This window comes from Melopsittacus undulatus, chromosome 1, assembly GCF_012275295.1.
Source record: "Melopsittacus undulatus isolate bMelUnd1 chromosome 1, bMelUnd1.mat.Z, whole genome shotgun sequence".
Lineage (NCBI taxonomy): Eukaryota > Metazoa > Chordata > Aves > Psittaciformes > Psittaculidae > Melopsittacus > Melopsittacus undulatus.
In genome coordinates, this window is record NC_047527.1 from 116,246,645 (window position 1) to 116,268,627 (window position 21,983).

Here is a 21,983-nt window from a genome sequence, read left to right on the forward strand (position 1 = left end):
CTGAAAGGTAGCAGAACAGACTTCATAAGTAGAGAAAGCACAGGGGCCACCTATTTCCCCCCTCATGAAGCTTGGGAAGTTTCAAACAATATGCAAAGGCAAAAGGGGAAAATGGTTACAGTACTGAGAAAGCTAAAATTTGAATAATAACAAACCTTTCTTGTGGAAGGAAAAGGAAATGACTGATTCTAAAAAAGCTTCTGTGATAAATCATCATCCCTGCATGAAATTCCATTCATATATGCTGCGATATCTGGTAGCAATGTTAGAGGAAAACAAAAAGGAACAAAAACTTAGCAACAAACATGTTTCTAAAGAACAAAATGTAGCTTGCTGGAGTTGCTGAGCTCTTTCAGTAGTTCAAACAGGAGCAGGATATTACAGAATCAAACAAGAGTTTGAGCAGTTTCAACAGCTGTATTTGTATTAGTCATAAAGGCATAGATGTGAAATACAGCTCTCATAAAAAAATTGAAGTTTATAAAACTGGATGGTAATTTTCCACCCTTTCCAGAAGTATCTCAGAATATCCAGGGGAGTAATACCTGAAAGAGAAACATTTTGTTTGTGCATTAGACTACAAGGCATGTTCTATGCTAAGTAACAAAACACTATTCATATTTCTATTGATCAGGAAAAAATCCTAAACATTAAACACTAGTCAAGGAATTCTACAGTTATTCCCCTCCAATGTTTTAAGAGCCTGCTTTTCAACTTATGATATCATTTGTGCTTGGAAGTCAGGTTTTCAAAAATATGTTTAACCTCTTTTAGGGCACATAGGTGGTTGGTCCTGGTAGTTGGCTAGCTTTTAGGTAGGTTCTGCAGCCATAAGCATTGTCTTTACTGAGAAATGTAGATGTTAACTTCTTTTGAAATTATGGCCTTTAATAAAAAAGCATGAGTTTACACAGAACCATAGGCTGCCAGACAACAATAGTCTACTGCTGTTCATCGAGCATAAGCACACACCCGAAAGCTAATGTGAAGTCTCCATCAATGCAAGAGACATTGATTCTGGAACAAAAAAAAATTTATCACAATGACCTTCTCTCCCTAATGCCAACTCAAGGACGGAGATTATCGTATAGGTTTTCATTAGAGTAGGGACTCTATGGTGCCATTATTGTCCTGCTGTCATTCAGTTAGTTTTCCACAATGGACCAACTACATGTTTCCAATATGCAAGCATCACCAAAGCTGCATTTAGTTCTTGTTTTCCAAGTTAAGAGTATCTGAAATTTATTGCTGTGTTATTCTAAAAAACATACATCTCAGTACATTTCTGGTTTTGTAGGCATGTAAATTGTTAGCTCTGTGCCCCCCATGTAATCCATGCCTAAACTGTATTAAAGTAGAAATCCCCAATGTTTCCACACTGAAGGAAGATCCACTTACCTTGCTGGTTTTCATTTTTTGGATTATTTCTGCATAGTGTAACTCTTTTCTAAAATCATATTAATTGGCCGATTGTAAAGCTAACTTTTCAATGCGTTATTATATTCAGTCTGCAAACAGCCTAAAATAACAGGTCTCCAGGACAAACCCAGAGCTGGAGTCTATTATAGCAGCTGTGCCTCAGGCAGCACAACCAACATCAGGCAGTAACACAAAGAGGCAAGCAGGAGATGCTCGAAGGGGCCCTTTTCTTTATTACATCCCAGCCTACATAAGTAACCTTGTTTCATTTACAGAGGGGGAAAAAATAGCTGTAACAAAGAAACATTAATTATATCCAGAAAAGCATAAGCAAATGCCCCTTTTTCCCCTCTTAAGTATTAGCTGCAGAACGAAGTTTCCTTATGATTTTTAGTCATTTGACAACCACTGGCTTTTCCTTGTGGAGCCAAACACGGCTTCATTTTGCGTGACTTGGTTTGTAGCTACTATTAGCTGAAGAACTCTGTTGGGGTAATTAAAATTGATGATGCAGATTTTCAGAGCCTGTAGAGGCAGTGCACAAGTACAACATCCTTTTGATGTGTTGATGGAGTGAAGGACTGGTAAATGGATATCTAGAATCTAGGAGGGCATTTCTCTCATTATTACAATTTAGGATGGTGACATTTTGACTGTAAGCTATTTAATAGTGTTTCTGTATTCATTAAGGGCAAAGTTCAACTTGGTGCAGACAGCTGGTGTATGGTCCTTTTATATAACACTTAAGCCTCATGATGAGGCTGGGGGAGGAAGGGCAGCTGTGGGCAAAGCAACTGTGCAGGAGAGCCTCTGGACCCTCTGTACATCAGAGGAAGTTTCAAAGGAGCCTCTGAATACACTAGTTCAGACAGGCTCTTAGGGAAGTCAAGGATGCAACCAAAGGTTCGCCAATACTGGTGTCTTAGAGCCTGAGTAATCCATAAATAAGTTACCAAGACAAACCGAACTTCTCACAGACATTTGTCAATATGAGAGCAGTTGTGTTGAAGCCTCAGAGTCTGTCTGCATAGGGCAGGACTGATTTTTCTTCTCAGTTTCCTGCAAGAGCCTAATTATTTGGGCTTTTTTTGTTGTTGGGGGGGGGGGTTGTTGTTTTTTACAGACAGAAAAATGTGATTCCAAATATAATCAGGAAACAGACAGTGTTCAAAAGTGTGTGTCTGGCACACTAGGGCAGTTAACCAAATGTTATCCTGGTTTGTATAGAAACAAAATGAATATAAAAGTTTAATTAATCTATTAAATCCTTGCTTTGTGTTGTTCCTGTGAAAAACATCTACCAGTGTTATAAGTATGAATTTTTTAAATTTCATTTTCCCTACCTTACTATTTCCTCTGGATAGCAATTCTTAATAGTGTTGATATATTCCTGAAGAAGTGACCCAGGTTCTGCTTTTATTTCTTGAACCTTTTTAAGTCCACCAGTTGTTACAAAGAGACGACGTGCTTTACTGTCATGTGGTAACACCTACACACAGAAAAGTGCATTAAAAAAGAGAATATTTTCTTTTAAAAGAATCTCTGTGCTACTAGGGTCAAATATTGCTTATCTGTTTTTAATTCAGAGGACACATAAAATGGAACATCAGAAGTACAACATGTGTAATGACTACTGTATTTTAATACCCAGTTGCACAGGAAAAAAAATCATAAACCACCCCTTTATAGTTATAACACAATATAACATGTACTGTAATACATAACATATATAAAAATAATGAATTGAATATTTATCTTCATGTAAATTATATTTCTCAAAGTATTCCTACAGAGACCATAAGATTGTGGAGATTAAGTAGATAATAAAACCAGAACACTAACATGGAATAACAACAGCATCTGTTCCACTTAAACCAAGTTATTCAGGTCTTTTATGTCAATTCCCACAGTTTAATTGTATAGCAGAATTTTATACCATTATAATGATCTAGTATAGATTAGTGCATGAAAACAATACTGAGAATTGTTGAAAGTGAACAATGCAGCCTTGAAGCATTACATGCTACTATTAAATTCCTAGATATTAAAATCCTACAACACACTGTGTAGCCATGGAAGCCTTTTACAAATACACACACACACAAAGCAGAAATGTGAAGTTTCTGCAGCCAAAGGGGATGAGAAGCAGAAATGATCAGACAATACATTCTGCACTCCGAGTGATGCCAATATGCAGCTCTGTCCAGAGGACGGGAGAGGAGGGAGGGAAGGAGGTGGGGGCTGGGCCAGGCAAGGGAGAATGACAGCATGGAGTCCACAGGGCTGCAAAAATACTTTTAAAAAAGGGAAAAAAAACGCCAGAGAGATAATGCAAGACGTCAGCTGCATCTACAGCTAAACTGAATGGGTTTAAAACCAACTCTGAGAGTTACATGCTATGGGGACAAAAGCATTTGTAAGCCTTCACACTGGTCAGACAAATCAAGCCATAAATTTGATGGTATCGCAGTGTAAAACAAGATACTTGAAGGAGGAAAAAGATCATAAAAATATGAAGGAAAAGAAAAATGAGTTTTCTGCCATACATATAGACAAGCAGTCTTCATTTCTCTTACCCCTGTAAGGAGACAGACAAGCAAAGAAATCAACAGGTAAAGAAATCAACAGACAGGTGAAGAAAAATCAAGGGAACACAGAGTCTTCTTATTATATGCTCTGTATAAGTGTCAGGAACAACTGTGATCATTTCCTTGTAGGAACTGAATACAGCTGTTTCCACCTATCTCCCACAACCAAGGAGGAAGTAGCAAGAAAACAGGATATGGCCCTTTCCCTGCCTTCCTCCTCCACACTGTGACTCCCAGGCTGGATAAGATGGCAGAAAAGTCTTTTGGAAGAGGCCCTAAAGCAGACAGCACCTCTGAGACAGTCCCTCCCCTCTGTCTAAGCTGAGAGAGCACAGAATTGCACAGACCCTGAAAATGATAATGCTTAAATGACACAGTCCAGCACCAAGAACAGAGAGCATCCCACTCTGAAGCATAACTCAGAAATAAGGCTTTTACTGTGATATAATATAAATAAGCCGAACTAAGTAATACATCAGAGTTCTAAGAACAGGAAATTTCCAAACTATGGTAGACAAGAGAAAAATTATTTTACTTCAGAGAAATTAATTTTAAATGTATACTTCAGAAAAATAAATGCCAGACAAGTACAGTTTGTTTAATACAGCATAGGAGAAGAAGAAAAACAAAACAAAACAAAGCATCAGCTAATATGAAGGGTATAAAACCACTTCAACAGCAAACAACATTCAAATCTATACACTGGGTAACTAATTACTATGCACTCAGCTCATTAATAGCTCCAGTCAGCACACAGAAGCAAAAGGCACTGAATTCTGTGCAAATCTCCAGTCTTTGTACAGACTTAGCAAGATGACAAGGACAAACTTAAATGTGGCGATGTAATCAGGAATCTGCACTCCAAACAGTAATGCTTCCAGATCTGTGACAATCAGAACTAAGTACCAAGAGTGTTTTACTTGGCCATTTCCAGAAAGAACATTTCACCAAGAGAGCCTGGTATCTCCTACTAACAGATTACACTGCAGAGTGTTGTACAAAAGATAGACTATAGATGAGCAGGATTCTCAACAGCTGGTGACCACTGCAGACACAGGGAATCTCCTAACTAGTTAGCAGTTATTTAAATAATTTGAAATATATTTATCAAATTGTGTTAGTTTTTACATGCTGTGCTCAAATATTGTTTGAGCAATATGTTATTAACATCAAACAGTTCCAAATTTTGAGGGGAATAAGAAAGATTTGGAATTTTTATACTTCCTTAATTGAAACTGAAAATTAACAAGGATAACAGTGGTAAAGCCTTTATACTGTAGATTAGTGTAAAATACCTAACTTAAGTCATTCCTGCACAGACAGCTTGTACTTTATCGAAAACAGATGTGACTGGGATTTATGTGATACATTGGCTCAGTGAAAATATTTGCATGTGACTTAATATTCCACTTAATCTCAAGAGGCAAGGAAGAAAAACAAAACACTTTGCTTGTAAGCAACTGTTTTCCCAGTCTTAGGATGCATTATGGCAGGTTCCAGATGAAACAGTATCCAGCTTTGTCAGACAAAAGAATGGGATGCTCCAAACTGCTGCTGCAGGGTATGCTTGAGGATCCTGAGAAAACAACTAAGACCTTTAGAGAGACTTCATCTTTGGAAAAATAGCTTCCTTGCCAAATAGAAAACAATTAACACATTACTCATCAAGCATTTCTTACCTTACTAAACTGTCCAACAATATGTTTTATAATATTGGGAGGAGCATCATGCAGCAGTTGTTCAAGTGCTGGAAGATATGTGCATTTCTGAAGGATGTTCTTTAAGGCTCTTTTAGTCTATTGAAATGCAAAATAAATTTCCTCTAGTAAGATATGAATGTAAACAACAATAATTCCTGTTATGTATTACTGAAGTCTGATCAAAAAAAAAAGCAAATTGATCAGAATTCTCAAAGAGCATTTTCTGAATAGAAACTATGATACCTACCAGGTCACTTACTGAAGAATCAATTTTTCACTTAGATTTATTAAACCTCAAAACCTAGAGTACATCATATTCTTATTATGTTATCTACGGTCAAAGTAATGGCAATTTTTCTTTGACTACAATGGAAGCAGGAGTAGACCCTTTAAATAAATTGAAGTGTGGTAATATAATAAGGAAGGCAAACCAAAACACATTTTAAAAGATTGTATTTTAGAAGTGGCTTACTAGGAGAGTCTGCCAGTCTGGGATAGCAATGTGGACTGCTGTCCAGGTGGGAGAGAAAAAGAGAGTGAAACAGTTGTACATTAGTGCTTAGTTTCTGAAAACAGACTCAATGTTGACTGCTTACAAGCATAATGACCTTTTTGAGTAGGTTTAGATCATACATCTCATTTGGCCATGGTGTTCTGGTGACCACTGAAAATGACTACACAAAAGTTATGTAACAGATCTGGAAAGTTATACTTTAATGGAATGTACAGAATAATACCACATGGGAGACCATATCCTGTCATATTATGTTCTTTAATCCTGTCACATACTCTTCAGTTAGTTCACTTGCTGTTGCTCAAAAACACACTTTACCGAACTGCAACTCTACTAGCTCCCACCAAAGGAAGGCCCTAAGCATCAACACCTGCATGCTTTCAAGAGCAGAACTTTGAGTATTTGCTACAGTTTTATTATAATAATCAAAACATAAGCAAGTCTACTACAAGGACTACAATATATTGTACAAGAGCTTATACTTCTAAAAAAAGTAGATACTTAGAAACTAGTCACAAGAAATTATATCATTTATGGGTGGATGCAGCCCTGATCTAAACTGGGAAGAAAATGAGGGACTAGATTGCTGTGGCTGTACCGCATGATTTGGTATGCACTATATGCATGGAGCCATTAGGACCAACCAGTCCTAATAAATAACATACAGCATTCGGACACTTACATCCAGCAAATCCATGACTCAATGAACATCAACAAAAGCACATACGATTTAGTAGTTTTTAAGCACGTCTACCTGTTGATTACAGTAAATATCTCACTGCAAATGCTACAAATATACTTGCTTTTATTTGAAGATCTTCTGAACTGCGTGTATCCATATACAGAGAAAGCAGTATGGGTAGCACATTTGCTACTGCAACAGCACATGCATGCTCAGGAGTATGTCTTCCAATCTGTCCCAAGGCCCAGGCAGCTGCTGCCTTAATATGATCTTCTTGTTCCTCTATCAAGCAGGCACACAGTGGTGGTATTCCCTGCAGCATCAATCAAAAGCACAACCTTTACAAATCTACACCAGGGAGGGACAACTTTAAACTGATACAGACTGTTAGAAAATGTTTTTCTACTTACATTCTTCTTCTAAAATAAACTATAAGAGAATGCATGCTAGTGGTGTCATGTATTTTACAACATTGTGTCTAGCAAGAATTTTTAATAAATCTTAATAAATCTAGTTAAAGAAAGAGAAACAGATTCAATGCTCTAAGTCAGAAGGCAGTTTGAGCTAACACACAAATTTAAGGGATAAAAGGAACATATGACACAATTCAGTCTGTACTAAAGGTAAAGGATTCAGTGTTGTCAGACAAACTAAAATAATTTGAGTGTTTATGAATCTGTGAAAGCAATTTAAGATCAGAAGGGCTCAATCATTGAGTCTTTTTTAATTTTTAATCCACACCACTATATTTCAGTTTATCAATCTCTTCTTGAGTCCAGTAGTTCATGTTTAACTCAACCAATCACTTCCAGAAAGGTTTCAATTATTGCTTTGAAGACAATAAGAGATGGAGAATCTCTCACTTACATCCAGCTGTTACTGAAGTCCTTCTGGTTTAGGGTCACAGTCTTTATCCTTTCTCCAAAGGATTTTGGAGCTACTGGTATTTTATGCCAGAATACTTCAGTAGGAATCATTTAGTGCTACTTTAGGTAAGGGGAGGCTACTAAACCTCTAACTAGAAAATCTTTTTCTCCACCCCATGGTTCATTTTTTAGTCTTTTCTACACACTTTTCAGAGTTTTTTTTTCAGGAGCCTTTTAAAATACAGTCATCAGAACTATATTTACTGGTATTACAGACAGATTAACTTTTCTTTCCATTAATGCTCCATCTTCTGTTCTTTAATACCACACAGGACTGACTGTCATCCTTTCAGGTTTTTGCCACTGCACTGCAGCAGAAGACCACAGTGAAGTGTTTGTCCAGTATGACCCCAAAATTAATTTTTCAAAATTCATCCTTTGCAGAATACAGTACCACAGAATGGAGCTGTCACTTTACATCATAACATTGTAGATGTGCAACTGCATGTGTGTTTGCCACAGTGCATTTCTTTCAGATGGTTCCAGTTTACCATGTCCTGCCCTCAGCACCATGTACCACTCTACAAGCTTAGTTTCCTCTGAAGCAATTTTTATGTTTTTTTACTGGGCTTTGGGGTTATTTCAGTTTCTTTTGTGGCTCATTCATTAAAGTATTTAATTTCATGATAGTGTGCCCAAATCTCTGCAAAACCTCTTACTGCACTCCTATTCAGTTATGGCAGCAAACATTATTACTCTTCAAAAATCTATCATTTAGGTGCTTCCTCATTAACTTAATCATGAATTCATCCCACTTAACATTACGCACTCTACAGCAGGAGTATATTTGCTCTAGGCACCCCTGAAAGTGGAGAGACAGAAACGTTCAGAGAAGAAAAGCCTCCAGAGAGGACAAGGAAAAAAGTCTATTTCTTCAGTTTTCAAATGCAGAAGAGCATTGTTTGAGCACTCCTACCTTCCCTGCATCTTTACTGATGTTACGTTGTGGCAATTTCCATTTTTAACTTGCATTCTTGCTAGAAGACATTTCTGTTTCTCCACTTTTATTGTTTCATTGTTTCCACTCACACAGTATATTTTAAAATGACTGACATGGTGTAAAAACGGGCCAACAATGCTCAGTAAAATTACCTCCTCCTGTCATTAGTTAGCATTATTCACATACGAGTATTATGTCACGCACTAATTTCACCAGTTGAGAATATTGGAAATTCCCTCCCTTCTGTATCACTGCCCCTTTATTAAAACCTGAAAATGTATAGCTTATCTCATTTGAAATGTCACTTGCACAACCGAATCAAACCATGCTACATTAAAAACTGAGGTCTTTTCAAGTCTTAAGATTTCTATTGCAAGACTATTCTAGTGGTACTAGCAGAATCATGCTAGTGCAATGAGGAACGTGTCATTAACCATTCTTGTTTCAAAAAGTGTTTTGATGTAGCCACAAACAAAGAGGAAACAGACCGTAGAAATTCACTGGCTTATTTTCTGTACCCATGCAATTGCAACACAGAAAATCATGTACTGTAATACAAACGGGTGCTCATAAACTAATCCAAGACATTTTATAAAAGGTTCAACTTCATAAAGACACACTTTGATCAGGTTACTATACAATTTCAGACATTGCAAGCAGCACTATTAGGAGAAAGTGCATTCATCAACAGCGAGTATATAATTCTGTCACAAAATACATTCTCTGCCTATGTTAATTTGTATTTCTTTCTCAGAATACCACTGAAGAATTATGGGAAGACAACAAAGTGATAGCTAACCTTGGAGACAATCACTGCCATTGACAGGTTCTCCGAATGAGCTGCTACATAACCAAGCATCATGATGCCAGGCAGCCTGACAGTCCCTCTGCAGCTGCCAATACAATCAATCACAGCGGCAACTCCACCTGCATTTACTATAAGCTGTGAAAGCTGAAAAGATAAATGGAAGAGATTAGATACTGTGAAGTATCAACAGGCATAACAAACTACATTAGAAAAGTCTTTAAATGTATTGCTCCTGATCTACAAAACAAAGCTGGAGTAAGAGTGATCTATCATACAGACTGTTGGGCACTAAGTGCAGCATGAAATTCTCAGGAATGAGGTTGTTCTGCAACTCTATTTTTGATTGACTTTACTGCAAGGTAATCAAGACTCTGAATTCTTGATGCTGTATAGCATGGAACGACATATTCTCAATTCCATTAGTACACACCAAGGAAATATGCAAATGACAGCTTAATATATGAATCCCTTGAAAATGCACCTACTGAGCCAGATACTCCTTCATACCAGTATCTACTTATTCCCAAGCCAACATCATACTGTGCAGGACAGGGGAAAAGGCTCACTTCTTTCACCTGCATTGTAGATAACGTCTGTGTCATAAGAGCCTTTCTGGATTCCCCACTGAGGCATGAAGCCAAAGACAGCTGTCATGCACACACAAAACCAACTTGAACTACTCCATTCTGCCACATTATGGTACTCTGAGGGAAGTGTCCAGGAAACACACTCAATGGGCAATGGAGTTTGCCCCAGAATGTCAATTAAATAGCCTAGCTGATAAATGATAATCAAGTTATGCAACATGTTTCTTTCCAAAAGTTATCACTTTTCATATCCCTAGAGGTACAGCAGTAGAGTATGTATGATATAAACAATGCACAAGAGTTTAAAAATTCATATTATGATTATTTCCTTCTATCTTGTTAGGTATATCCCATTTCCCCCAAAGATTCCAAAGCAAAACAAATACATTCTTTAAAGTCATATTTAAATTAACAAAACTGAGGCTTGTGGATTCCCAATCCAGTTTATTTCTATAGACATGAAATCCAACTTTGCCTTAGACCCTTTAAAAGGGTACTGTTTTATTCATGAGACAAAATTTAAAGTTACAACTTAAGAAAAACCGTTCACATGATTGTGAACTGCAACCAGAGATGACCAAGCCCTACATCTGGGGGCAGCCTTGCGTGCTGGGATGCATAGAGCTCCTGCACAGACATACTCCCTGGTGGTGTGACCCTCAGGCCCTGCTGCAGGCCTCCCCAGATCCTGACACTTCACATGAATTTTAGTGCATATAAAGATAGCTGAGATCCAAAAGCCATGACACTCACGACTGACACAGCCAGCTCCTCTAGAAATACGATTTGCCAATTTGTGTCTGCTGCAACACATTTTACTTGAATATCAGAAATGGACAGACATCACTGTCACTCTGAAGTCAAACGTGGACTGTGACTTCCCACCAGGAGCAACCAAGATACTTTCTACAGCTCTTTTGAATTGCGGCTAGAATGGCCAACTCCCTTGCACAGAGAATCCTGTGCTAGCAGCTCTTCTGACTTTACTTGCAGTCTTGTAAATTTGTCCTCCAGCTTCCAACTCTAGTGCCCTCCTTTAATAATGACAGTGTCTTCACGTTTTTGTGAAAGTGAAGTTGCATTGCTCATATGTACAGAGAGAGAGCAGGAAATGTGACAAGACTGCAACCTTTAATCACCAGCAGCTTAAAAACTAGCAGGCTGAAGAAACACCACAATATTCATGCTTAAGCACTTCCCAATTGTTAAGCTAGTCTCAGCATTAGTGTGTTCCACAAATACATTGCAAGTATTTTATCCCAGAGTCATATTTAGAGCCTTTTAATTATCTCTATGGTCTGACAGATTAACATAGTTATAACTATTTGGTTTTCCTCTTTATTTTGTATTGACTTTGTAAAAAATCCCCACCTTCCTTTATCAATTACTGGCAAAAACACTGCAAATGCTGAGAACCAAATTACAAACTCAAGCTAATAAAAGAAACTACCATCAGTTTAATAATAAATAACAGATAATAATACGACCTTCATTGTCATTGGAAAAATAATTAAAATGGGATCCCAGCATCCCAGAAGATTTTTTAAAAAGACATACACCATCTATTACTGTTCTAGGGTAATCTTGTCATTTATTAGCTGATATCGTGACTTCTGTAAGGCTTTTCTCATGATATTTTTAATATCCAGGGCTGACAATACTGTCAGGCTAGAACTCCCTCTCTGTGAAGATATCTTATGGAATGAAGTAGCTAGATATACATTATATGAGTCCCGGTTTCCTAACTCAATTCATATTCAATACACATCTCATAATATCAGCAAGCATTTCCATATTGTTCCAGTGAACATGCCAAACTGCTATTTGCCCTCCCTTCCGAAAAGCAAATGACAGAATAATCCTGTATTTTATTTAAAGTGTAAAATCTAATGATATGACCTTGTATTTGCATTTTCAAGGTTTTACCTCAGGCGTGTGCTTTACTATCTCTCTAATTAAAGTTGCACCATTTTTCTTGACATATTCATCTGAGTCCTTCAGGCATGTGAGCACAACTGGGAAAATTTCTGCTTCAACCACCAACTCTGCAAGTTCCACTGAATGCTTTGCTATTTGGCTTAGAGCTGACAGCACCTGACGCTAGTAAATAAAAATTGTTATAAAATCAATATTATACAAACATCCCACAACACACACTCCTCCCGCACACAAAAATCTATTGCATCAAGGAAAACAAAGCAGGATAGGGAAAACAATTACAGCTATTTTACAATTCACTGAGTCAATTCATGCACGAATATAATGGCACAGAACATTCACTGGTTCCTGAATAAAAGTTTCTCCTTTGTTTTACCCCATTCAAGCTTGCTATGTATGAAAAAAAAAAGAAAAAGAAAAAGAAGAAATATATACATATATGCCATTTACAACTGTAATTTAAAATTTACTGAAATCTAAGAAGGTATCTTTATTTGCATAAGTTTGCTCTGTCAAATCTTAAAAAATTTTTGTCTATTTGTTTGAAGTGACATTTTTATGTTGTCTTCTTTCTGAGTAAGACAAAAAGATTTTATTAAGAAACAATTTTTTGTTGAATTCTACTGATTAAACCTTCAACAGCAGCTATTCACATAGATAGTACAGTCTAAAATACAATAATACATTTAATATTAACTGGTTTATAATATAACCCTAAGTATGCAAAACCTTTTTGTAACAGAATTGCATGCATTTTATCTATTAAAAATATCTGTTGCATTCTTCATATACTACATAATTCTAGAACAAAATATCATACTGTTTACTTTAAAGATTTGTTTAGCTGTGCCTCACAGAGCGGCAGTTTTTTAATCCAGTAGCTAAATCTGTGGTTATATTCAGAACTCTTTGTCACTAATTACATAGTTACACTTTGTTAATGCCCAAAACAAGAGCTTCCTAAATAAAAAAGTACGTCAGTGGTTTTGATTCAATATCAAGTAATGACTGGTATAATGGAGATTTTAAAATATAATTTTTAAAAATGTACCTTCAGTTTAGCATCAGGGTTCAGGATCAGCTGAGCTAAGTGAGCGATAGCTCCTGCATCCACTACTGTCTGTGCTAACTCTGGAGAATGCTTTGAAATATCACTGAGAGTTGAAGCAGCAATCCTTTTCAAAGCAATTTCTGGCTCCTGGATACAGAGCACTAAAAGAGGAATAGCGCCTGCATCCACCACAGCTTGTGACAGTTCTGTAGGTCCAAGGAAAGTAATTAAGTGAGTATGGGTGACTGACCCTTGTGCAAGCCATTTTTCACCCTGACAGATACAGCAAAGGAAAAAGGGGAGGGTGTAGTTCACTGTCTCGACATCTGCATTTCAAATCAGCCCTCCTGGTTTCATAAACCGTGTGGACCAATCCACAACTGAAAAGAATGCAGGTCAATAGATGGACCCCCATTTACATGCACACATTTGAGGTAGATTAGGCTGAAATGGTTTGTTATTCTGTTTTCTTTTTCTTTTTTTAAAGTAAGCAGATGTCAGCTGTTTAAACCCTGGCTATTCTACACTGATCAATAGGAAAGCATTTTATGCATGGCTAACAACAACACAGAAAGCCAAAGTACCAAAATTTTACCAACCACCTAATTAGAGAGCATTTTACCCTCTTTAAATGATAAGCAGATATTAGCATAGATCAAATGCCAAAAGCAGAAATACAAAAAACATACATAAAAGATTTATCTTACATAAAAGATTGAGAAAATGGAACTTGCAGATCAAAACTAGGCTTTGCTAACATCCATGGGACAAGACAGAATTTATACTTTAATGACATGAAAGTGTTATCACACATAACTAGATAAATAAGAAATATCATCAGTGGGATATTGTGTGCCAGAGATTAGTGCAATATCCTTAACCAACAGCACCTTAAATAAAAAAGAAAAAAAATCTGAGCACATGATTAGCTGACATGGACAAAAATTACACTATTAGAAATTCATTAGCTCTCTCTGTGCATACAGCATTAATCACAGTCCTAAAATAAGAATTACTGGATATCAGAAGCAAAATTTATACTATAACCGATTTGTGCTATTTTAAAATAGTGTTGAAAAAGTGATAAAAATCATGGGGGATTCAATAATCTATTAGGTTCTTAGTTCAGTTGTGCTACACCTGATTATGCATATCCATTATTATCTTTAACATTTATCTTGACTTACAATACCATGGCAACACATGGCTGTTGTATTTCAAGACTCTAACTTAGCTTTTGATTTATAGTCCATCCATAAAGAGATTTTCATACTAAGAAAAATATAGCATACTTCATTAAATACACATAGACTAATATAGTTTTTCATGAAATCTATAAGTCATATCATCATTACATTGTTAATATCCAAATAATGTTCCTGAACAGATTTGTTTTCAATTACTGAGTTATAGCCACACACTCCAACACATGCGATAAGTCAAATATTTACACTGTATGTTATTTTGTAATCTTTTAAAGGTAATATAATTATTACCTCACGAAATAACAATAAATAATGCAATCATTTTTAAACTAATACAAAATTAACCCTTCAGGCTCACTTTTCAAATAACTATTTGACTAAAAATTTGAGTGTGCATCCTCCAAATATGCACAAATCCTAAAACTCCAACAAAACCCAAATACTGTATCTTCATTACAAATCTGAAATTAAATGTACCTGAAACATATCTGAAAACAAACCTGAAAAATAGCTCAACAATAAGAGGTATAGGTTACATTTAGCTTTTCGTGGAAGAAGACATACTTGCTGTCTTCAAATTGTAGTTTGATGCCGTACACTGACCAAGTGGAATACATCCCATACTACTGACCAACAGTCCAGATTAATCCATGGGACTATGCCTCAGAAGCAACTTCCGAGTAACCAATTCAATTGCCTACAGTCTGCCAGGAAATGCCAATATCAGGAAAATCATGTCAAGAGGGACAGCATACTACTACAAGAATAGATTTCTTTGATGCCTTCTGAGATTAAATCACAAAGTTCAAGATAAAGAACAGTACTTTAAGGTCATAGCTTCACCTAGGCATGCAAAAGTAACCATAAAAGTTATTTTAAAAGAGCTAACTAAATCTGATGCAATTCAGATCAGCTCATGCTGATGTAAGTCTGGTATTGTTTAAATACTGATGGTTACTGTTGGTCATGGCTAATTAAATGGTTCTTCTTCCAGTGGTGTTTATAAGGTTCATGGCTAATAATTTACCACATGGAGGGCTGGACCATGTGTCAAAAGAAAGATAAGCAGTAAACAGACTATCAGAAAAAAAGGAAAGGTAAGGTAGGGACAAAGAAAATATAGATCTTCCCATCACATTCCCCTGCACACTCAGACCAAAACTACAATTCTAAATATTAATGACTCTGTGACAACTGTAATGATTTTTTTTTTCCCCTCAAGATGAGACTCCATTAATGTTCCCACTTGGTAGAACAACTTTATTTCAGACTGTTGACCAAAAGATTCATGAAATTTTGCTATCCAGTTACAAAACACAGGTGAGAAGGGAGAGGGGTGATGGGAAGGGTGAAAAAGAGTTTAAGGGGAAAATACAGTTGTTAAGAACAAATTTTTAAAAACAAATATTCAGTCAAAGAAATTAAAAAAGCTGGAACAAGTTACAAAAAAACTTTTATGAATACTATGACAAAACTGCATAGTAAGGGTAAAGACAAGATCAATAGCTGCAGAGGAGAAAGACAGCAAAGAAAAACTTATTTATGGACATAATTCCACAGAAAGTTATGAAAACCCTGGGCTCAAAACTTCAGCTTGGGGTACAGCTCAAGGAATCTGTCTAACTACATGATGGTAAAGTAGGACTTCTCCCTATGTGTGTGAAAGTAGGAAATGTTATTCCAGATATGCTTAGAGACAAGAGAAATAACACTCAAAATCCACCACAAATTAGTTCCTTTTGTCCAGAACAATACGAGGAAGATTTTCAAATAATTATTTGACTAAAAGTTTATAATAATATATAGTAGTAGTTTATAATAATAGTTTATAATAATAGGAGATGCTGAAGACATGAAGGCACATAGGCATGGAGGTAGAAGAAAGATTGATAAAAAAAGACTTCAGAGTTTAAGACCTGAAAAGTGAATGAAGATGAGTCAACAAGATCCTGACTACATATCCACTGAAATCAGCAGGAAGTCTGAAAGTGTTTATCTAAACTGGTTGGCAGTCATAGTATGGATTCACTAAATAAATATATGAAAAGATGAAGGTAAGAAAGTGAATGTGCAGGCAGGTAGTCCCCAGAGAAGGAAAATCAGCTCTGAACAAATGCCATATTCACACAGTGCAGCAGCAGCAAACCTTTTCCTGGAAGCAAATGCAAGTTTCAGTCCAGACCCAGATAGACCCTACTGTGATGGCAGGTGTATCCACAGAAAATAACAGGGTTGGCCAATAAAGCCCTCCAACACTATTTTCCCAAGGACTGTGTGATCATGTAGTGGCCACATAAGAATGTGATCCCCACAGGTATTCCAAAAGCTGCACTTCAAAATCACAGGTTTATGCAGACCACTACAACCACAATGCTAGAGATTCCACTGGAACCAGTGGGAAAACCTTTCATCAGGAGAAGAATGAGAGTCATTAATTACAAGGCAAGCTTAGAATCTGGACTAGACAAAGTTACTGCTAGCCTCAAATCACTGAAGAGCTGAGCCACCTGGTCTAACCTTGTAGCTGACCCTGCTTTGAGCAGGAAGCTAGACTAGAGACCTCATGAGGTCTCTTCCAAGCTGAACTACCCTATGATCCTAAGAGTACCACTGCATGGCAGAAAATAAGCATAACTCTGCTCTCAGCAAATATGCTTGAGTATAAATAATGTTGTTTATTTTTGTTTTCCTACCAATTTATAGTACGCCAAAGCAGGCAAGAGACAATTAATAAATTATACCTTTTATGTAGGCAAAGCAAATGGAAAGCTAAGTTGTTTGCATACTTCAAACATGCATTTTGCATTTTAATAGTAACTGAATATGGTGTAAGTAAAAATTAAAAAAATACTTTTCAGGGACCTGATGGTATTTTGATGGTATTTGAAACACTTCACACTCAAACACAAATACTAGAAATAATGAATGTCAAAATTAGACCACACTGATCTGTACGCTTTGGAGCAAGATCAGCATCTTAAATTCAGCTTAAAGGGAGCTTCAAAAAATGAACAGAACTGCAAGAGCCATTCCTAAATTTTGGAATCTGACCTGGCAAAACTTCTAGTGTCTTGAAATCGCATGAGACATCTGTCTTGACCTAAAATCTTACAGGCCTTCTGGAGACATCTGTTCACAGAAGAACTGCATTTTTAAGAGCCTGTTGTATGAAGACAGTAGGGAACTTGCTAACCAGGGAATGTTTTCTTCAGGAAGGAAAAAAAAAGTATTTTTCAAAAATGTAAGTATTTTCATAGGAACACACACCACAGTTCCAAAAGTAGCTTTACCAGGTCATTCCTGATTAAAAGCAGAGAGACCCTGCCATTGCCAACAGTTCCCAGCAAATGCTGGGAGACTTTGCTTGTGTTCAGGGAGACAGAGGTTCACAACCTGCCTAAAACAGATGGGAACTTTAATCTGCTTCCCACATACACCCCAGACACAGGCCCTAAGCATTGAACTTTTCTTGCTGGGGCAAATTAAGCCTCCCCAACCCCCAGTCTTTTCAGGGGGCACAAATAAAATCTTGTCATAATGTTGTCCTAGCTTGGAAGTGAAACAATTTTTGAAACTGAAAAACCTTTTGTAGGTGGGGAAAACCATTTCACACCCGACTCCAAAAATAGAGTTTAAGCTGCAGTATGTGTCCACAGACAGTCAATGACAGAAAATCAGAACTGCTAAATTTTGCCAACACAAGCATGTGAGTCTAATTCAGAGCTTCTTGAACAGTAAACACCAGATGTTGGTAAGAACAGGTCAATCTATCTTTGCATCCCATCTCCAACAATACCTTGTTGCAAAGGCATGCTTGTAGAAGTATAAGAAATGTACTATGCACAGAGTCATTTTCTTCAGTATAACTCCTCTACTTTCAGTAATCATTTTAGAGACTTCCTGTGTTATAGAGGAAGGTAAATCCCCCAAACTGGCTGTAGCTGGGCAGAGAAAGCACATTTTTGGGTTGCGTTTTTTTTGTTGGGTTTGGGTTTTTTTGTTGGTTGGGGGAGGAGGTTGGGTGGGTTTTTTGGGAGAAGCAGGGGTGTGTTTTTTTGTTGGGTTTTGGGTTTTTTTGGGGGGTGGGCTGTTTGGTTGGGTTTTTTTTTCCTGTGCAGGTAGTTGGTTGGTTGTTTTTAACTGATTACACCTAGTGACATGTCTATGTCCTGATGCTTGCAGCTTGGTAGCACTCACAAGTTCAACCTGATTTCTGAAAATGCTGATCTTATTGCTGGCATAAACTGAAATGAGACATGCACCCATTCACCATCAGTGAACAAATAATTCATAACCATGGAACTGAAATTTGTACAAGGAGTTTGTTGTCTGCGACACCCCCACATCACCTCCTTTGCAGACAAGGCCATCACAAGTGAACTGGATCACCCTAAAGATCAGCCAGCATTCATGCAGTGAATAGCATGAAGGGCAATTGAAGTGAGTCAATATTGATTTATTGACATAACAAAACTACAGAAACGTTTATGTTAAGAGTAACATAGAGACACACACTACACACATTTACACAAATGAACACTTTCAAATGACACTTAGACAAACGTCTTTCAGATGGAAACAACAATTATTTTCCACTAAGAATGAGATTCAGACCCAGTGACCAAAAGATAAAAGACCTTTACAGCAGAAGTGCCCCAAGCATGAATTTGTTCCCCAGAAAAAGCAGTCTGTCAGCAGGAAGGTGCTGACAACTTTGGAGTCAGTCCCAGTAAGTAAACTCTTTCTAAGTGGGAAGGGGAAACCCCCAATGCCTTCCACAGTCCAACACTCCATACTGATTGAATAAAAGAGAAAACAATAACTTCCAAATTCAGTCTATGTACATTTCAGAGCCAAAACCAAACATAATTGCATGAGTTAGTTATGATCCTAGATTAATATTAAACAATTTTAATACAAGACATTTCTCCCACCCTTTCCAGCCAGCAGTTTCTTCTCTTAGTTATTTGACTCATAGCTCTAAACTTTTACTTGAACTATATAAATAGCTGGTACATGAATTATCAATCCCATGGATCAGCTTTTAAATAGGAACACGACACTGCCAGTGAGTTATACAACTGCTTGTGAGACAGCAGTGAACTTCTCAATATCGGATTCCTAGGGTCTGTTCCTGACCCTCAGAGATGAAGAGTGTGGTCTACTGGCTAGTGATAATACAGATAGTGCAACGAATTTGGCACATTTATCCTGCAGGCACTGCTGTAAGCTGAATGAAATTTGGTTCTTCTTAGGCTTCTCCATTTTACTATGTTTATAAACTAAGAACCAATGTTAAGAGTAAGAAACTGTTTTCTACAGCAACAGTTAAACAATACATACAGGTTCTGAAATTTCTTCATGAAAGATAATAAAGCCAAGCATCATTTCCTGACCAGAGGCCCAGTGCATCTCTTCTCAGAGCACCTCTCATAACCAGGCACTGCTGGTGTCAGATACAACAGTTCCTTACAAAAGATACAGCACTGGTGGACTGGTATAGTTAAAGTATGTTTCTGTTCCAAATTTAGAATTTTGTAACAGTAAAGCATCTTGTTCTATTTATGAACATTACAATAATGCAATTTATTATAACTCTCACATAGCATTAAGCTGAAAGATAACACATGTGAAACCTGTTACCTGAATTGTGTCGGGCAATATACCCAAGTGCCCAAGATGCAGCTTCTTTGACTCCAGGGTCAAAATCTTCCAAGCAAATCACAAGCATTTCCAATGCTCCACACTGAACTACTGACTGAGCTAGCTGTGGAGAATGTTTACCAACTGCTCTTAGCACAAAGGCAGCTGCTTTCTTGTAGAAACGCTATACAAATCAGAAAAGAAGAAAAAATAAAAGCTCTCAGTAAGTAGTTCAAAGCATAATACAGTACAGACATGCATAAATTAGACTTTTTTAGTAGTGGCAATACCTCATACAGATCCAAATCAGGACCACCAGACATCACACAAACAATGAACTTACAGTCCTTCTTTGAGACAGCTCATGATCTAAAATCTGCAGTAAGTGCATAAACAAACAGAAAAAATGAGAGGGCTAAGAGGATATGGGGAAAAGATAATAGTCGAGATAAGTCTGTTTGTTTAAGTCAGTAGTGAATGATAAAAGCTACAAAAACAATAGCTCTTAACATATTTAACCAGATTACACAGGTTATGCGGGGCAAGCTTCTAAAATAATTCTACCCATCTGTGACACTTGCAAGGTTTCACAATTTCCAATGTATATACCCTCACAACATCTCTATGAGAAAACTCTGTTTACCTTTACAAACACAAAACTGAGACACAAAGGATTATATACAACAAAAGGGTTTAGGATCTGAATTCTGAAATGCCTAAATACTGCCTAAGCCCACAGCTAAGACCCTGAAAAGCCATCCTACCAAACACCCAACATCAGAGGGCCCTCAGTTTTGACCAGACTCCTGCACGTGCCCAGAAACGGCTCTCTTTCAACAGGACTAAGCACCTTGGCACCTCTGTCATAAGTTCAAGCAAAAATCCAAGCACTTATCTCACTTCTATCTATCTCCCTCAGCGCTGGACCAAATATGTTTTGAGCATATAGACAACTATGCTATGTGTACTATGCTGCACACATCATGGGCTTCCATGTAGCTTCTACTAAAAAAAAGCACAGTTAAAAGTCTTTCCTTCAAAAATAACATTTTGGCCTTCTCCTGCAGTTTTGTAACTATCACTGGGATGTGGAAACTGAAGATTAAAATTATTCCAATCTTACTTTAAAAATCCAGAGCCCAGCTAAAAGTACTCTGGCCAGAAACAACCATGCTGTGAAACAGTTCGCCTGCCTCATGAAGCCACTGCATGGCAATGAGTGCAAGACTGACTGTGACACAAGTAATCTGCTGCTATGCCTATGTGCATGGAGTATGCCCTCCAGCCTGGCAGTTGACAGATAACCCCTGTGGATAGGCTGCAGAGGGCTCTCTCTCTCTCTGTACCCAGCTGGCTTTAACGTCATTCCAAGGTGCTCAATTCTCCCCAGCTCTGCACAGGGAGCCTGGGCACCTGACAGTGCTAGATTCCTACTCACAAGGTACCCAATAAGGTGAACAATACAAAACCCACATCCCTTTTGGAACAAGTCCAGAGAAACAAAGAACCATGTGAGTGCTTTTGTGTTTCCTGTAAGGTGCCCGAACACCTTCAAAAGTCTAAAATCTAAAGTACTAAGTTATGGTAATAGAAGAGTATCTGCAGTGGCTCCACAGAAAGTAAAACAGAGCCAGGCCCACTCCCTGGTCCTGAAGAAAGGTGACACAACATATCACATCCATCCACCTAAGTTCTTCTTCTCTCAAAGGACAATGGCCTCATTTATACTACCAGAGACTGCTTCTGCCTTGTGCTATCCCCTAAACCACATCCAGGCTTTGTTGAGTAGTTTGATGGTTGGTGCTGGCTAAAACTTCATCAGAGAGCATGTTAACAATCTAAAGAGCCTTGCCACTTTCCAGTGTTCAGATGCATGCCCCAGCCCTCCTTAGTTTACCAATACTGATATAAATACTCAATGCCAAAAATCCAGTCTTCTAAGCTAAGGCCTACAAGCAAGTACATTAAACATCATGTACAAG

At 37.4% G+C, this 21,983-nt stretch overlaps 1 protein-coding gene across 2 annotated transcripts in view; it reads right to left on the minus strand.

The window, feature by feature from the left end:
• Positions 1-478: 478 nt before the first annotated feature.
• The window catches only part of SPAG6 (sperm associated antigen 6), a 34,862-nt gene continuing 13,357 nt past the window's right edge, over positions 479-21,983 (minus strand). Inside the window, exons 4-11 of one of the 2 annotated variants that reach the window (XM_005152969.3) lie at positions 20,002-20,185; positions 13,154-13,359; positions 12,091-12,264; positions 9,569-9,721; positions 7,025-7,216; positions 5,687-5,803; positions 2,763-2,908; positions 479-545 (exon numbers count right to left, since the gene is read on the minus strand). In XM_005152969.3, the coding sequence (XP_005153026.1) occupies positions 479-545; positions 2,763-2,908; positions 5,687-5,803; positions 7,025-7,216; positions 9,569-9,721; positions 12,091-12,264; positions 13,154-13,359; positions 20,002-20,185 (1,239 nt within the window). The remainder of the gene's footprint in view (positions 546-2,762; positions 2,909-5,686; positions 5,804-7,024; positions 7,217-9,568; positions 9,722-12,090; positions 12,265-13,153; positions 13,360-20,001; positions 20,186-21,983) is intronic. The other variant, XM_013130004.3, reaches the window with a different exon arrangement.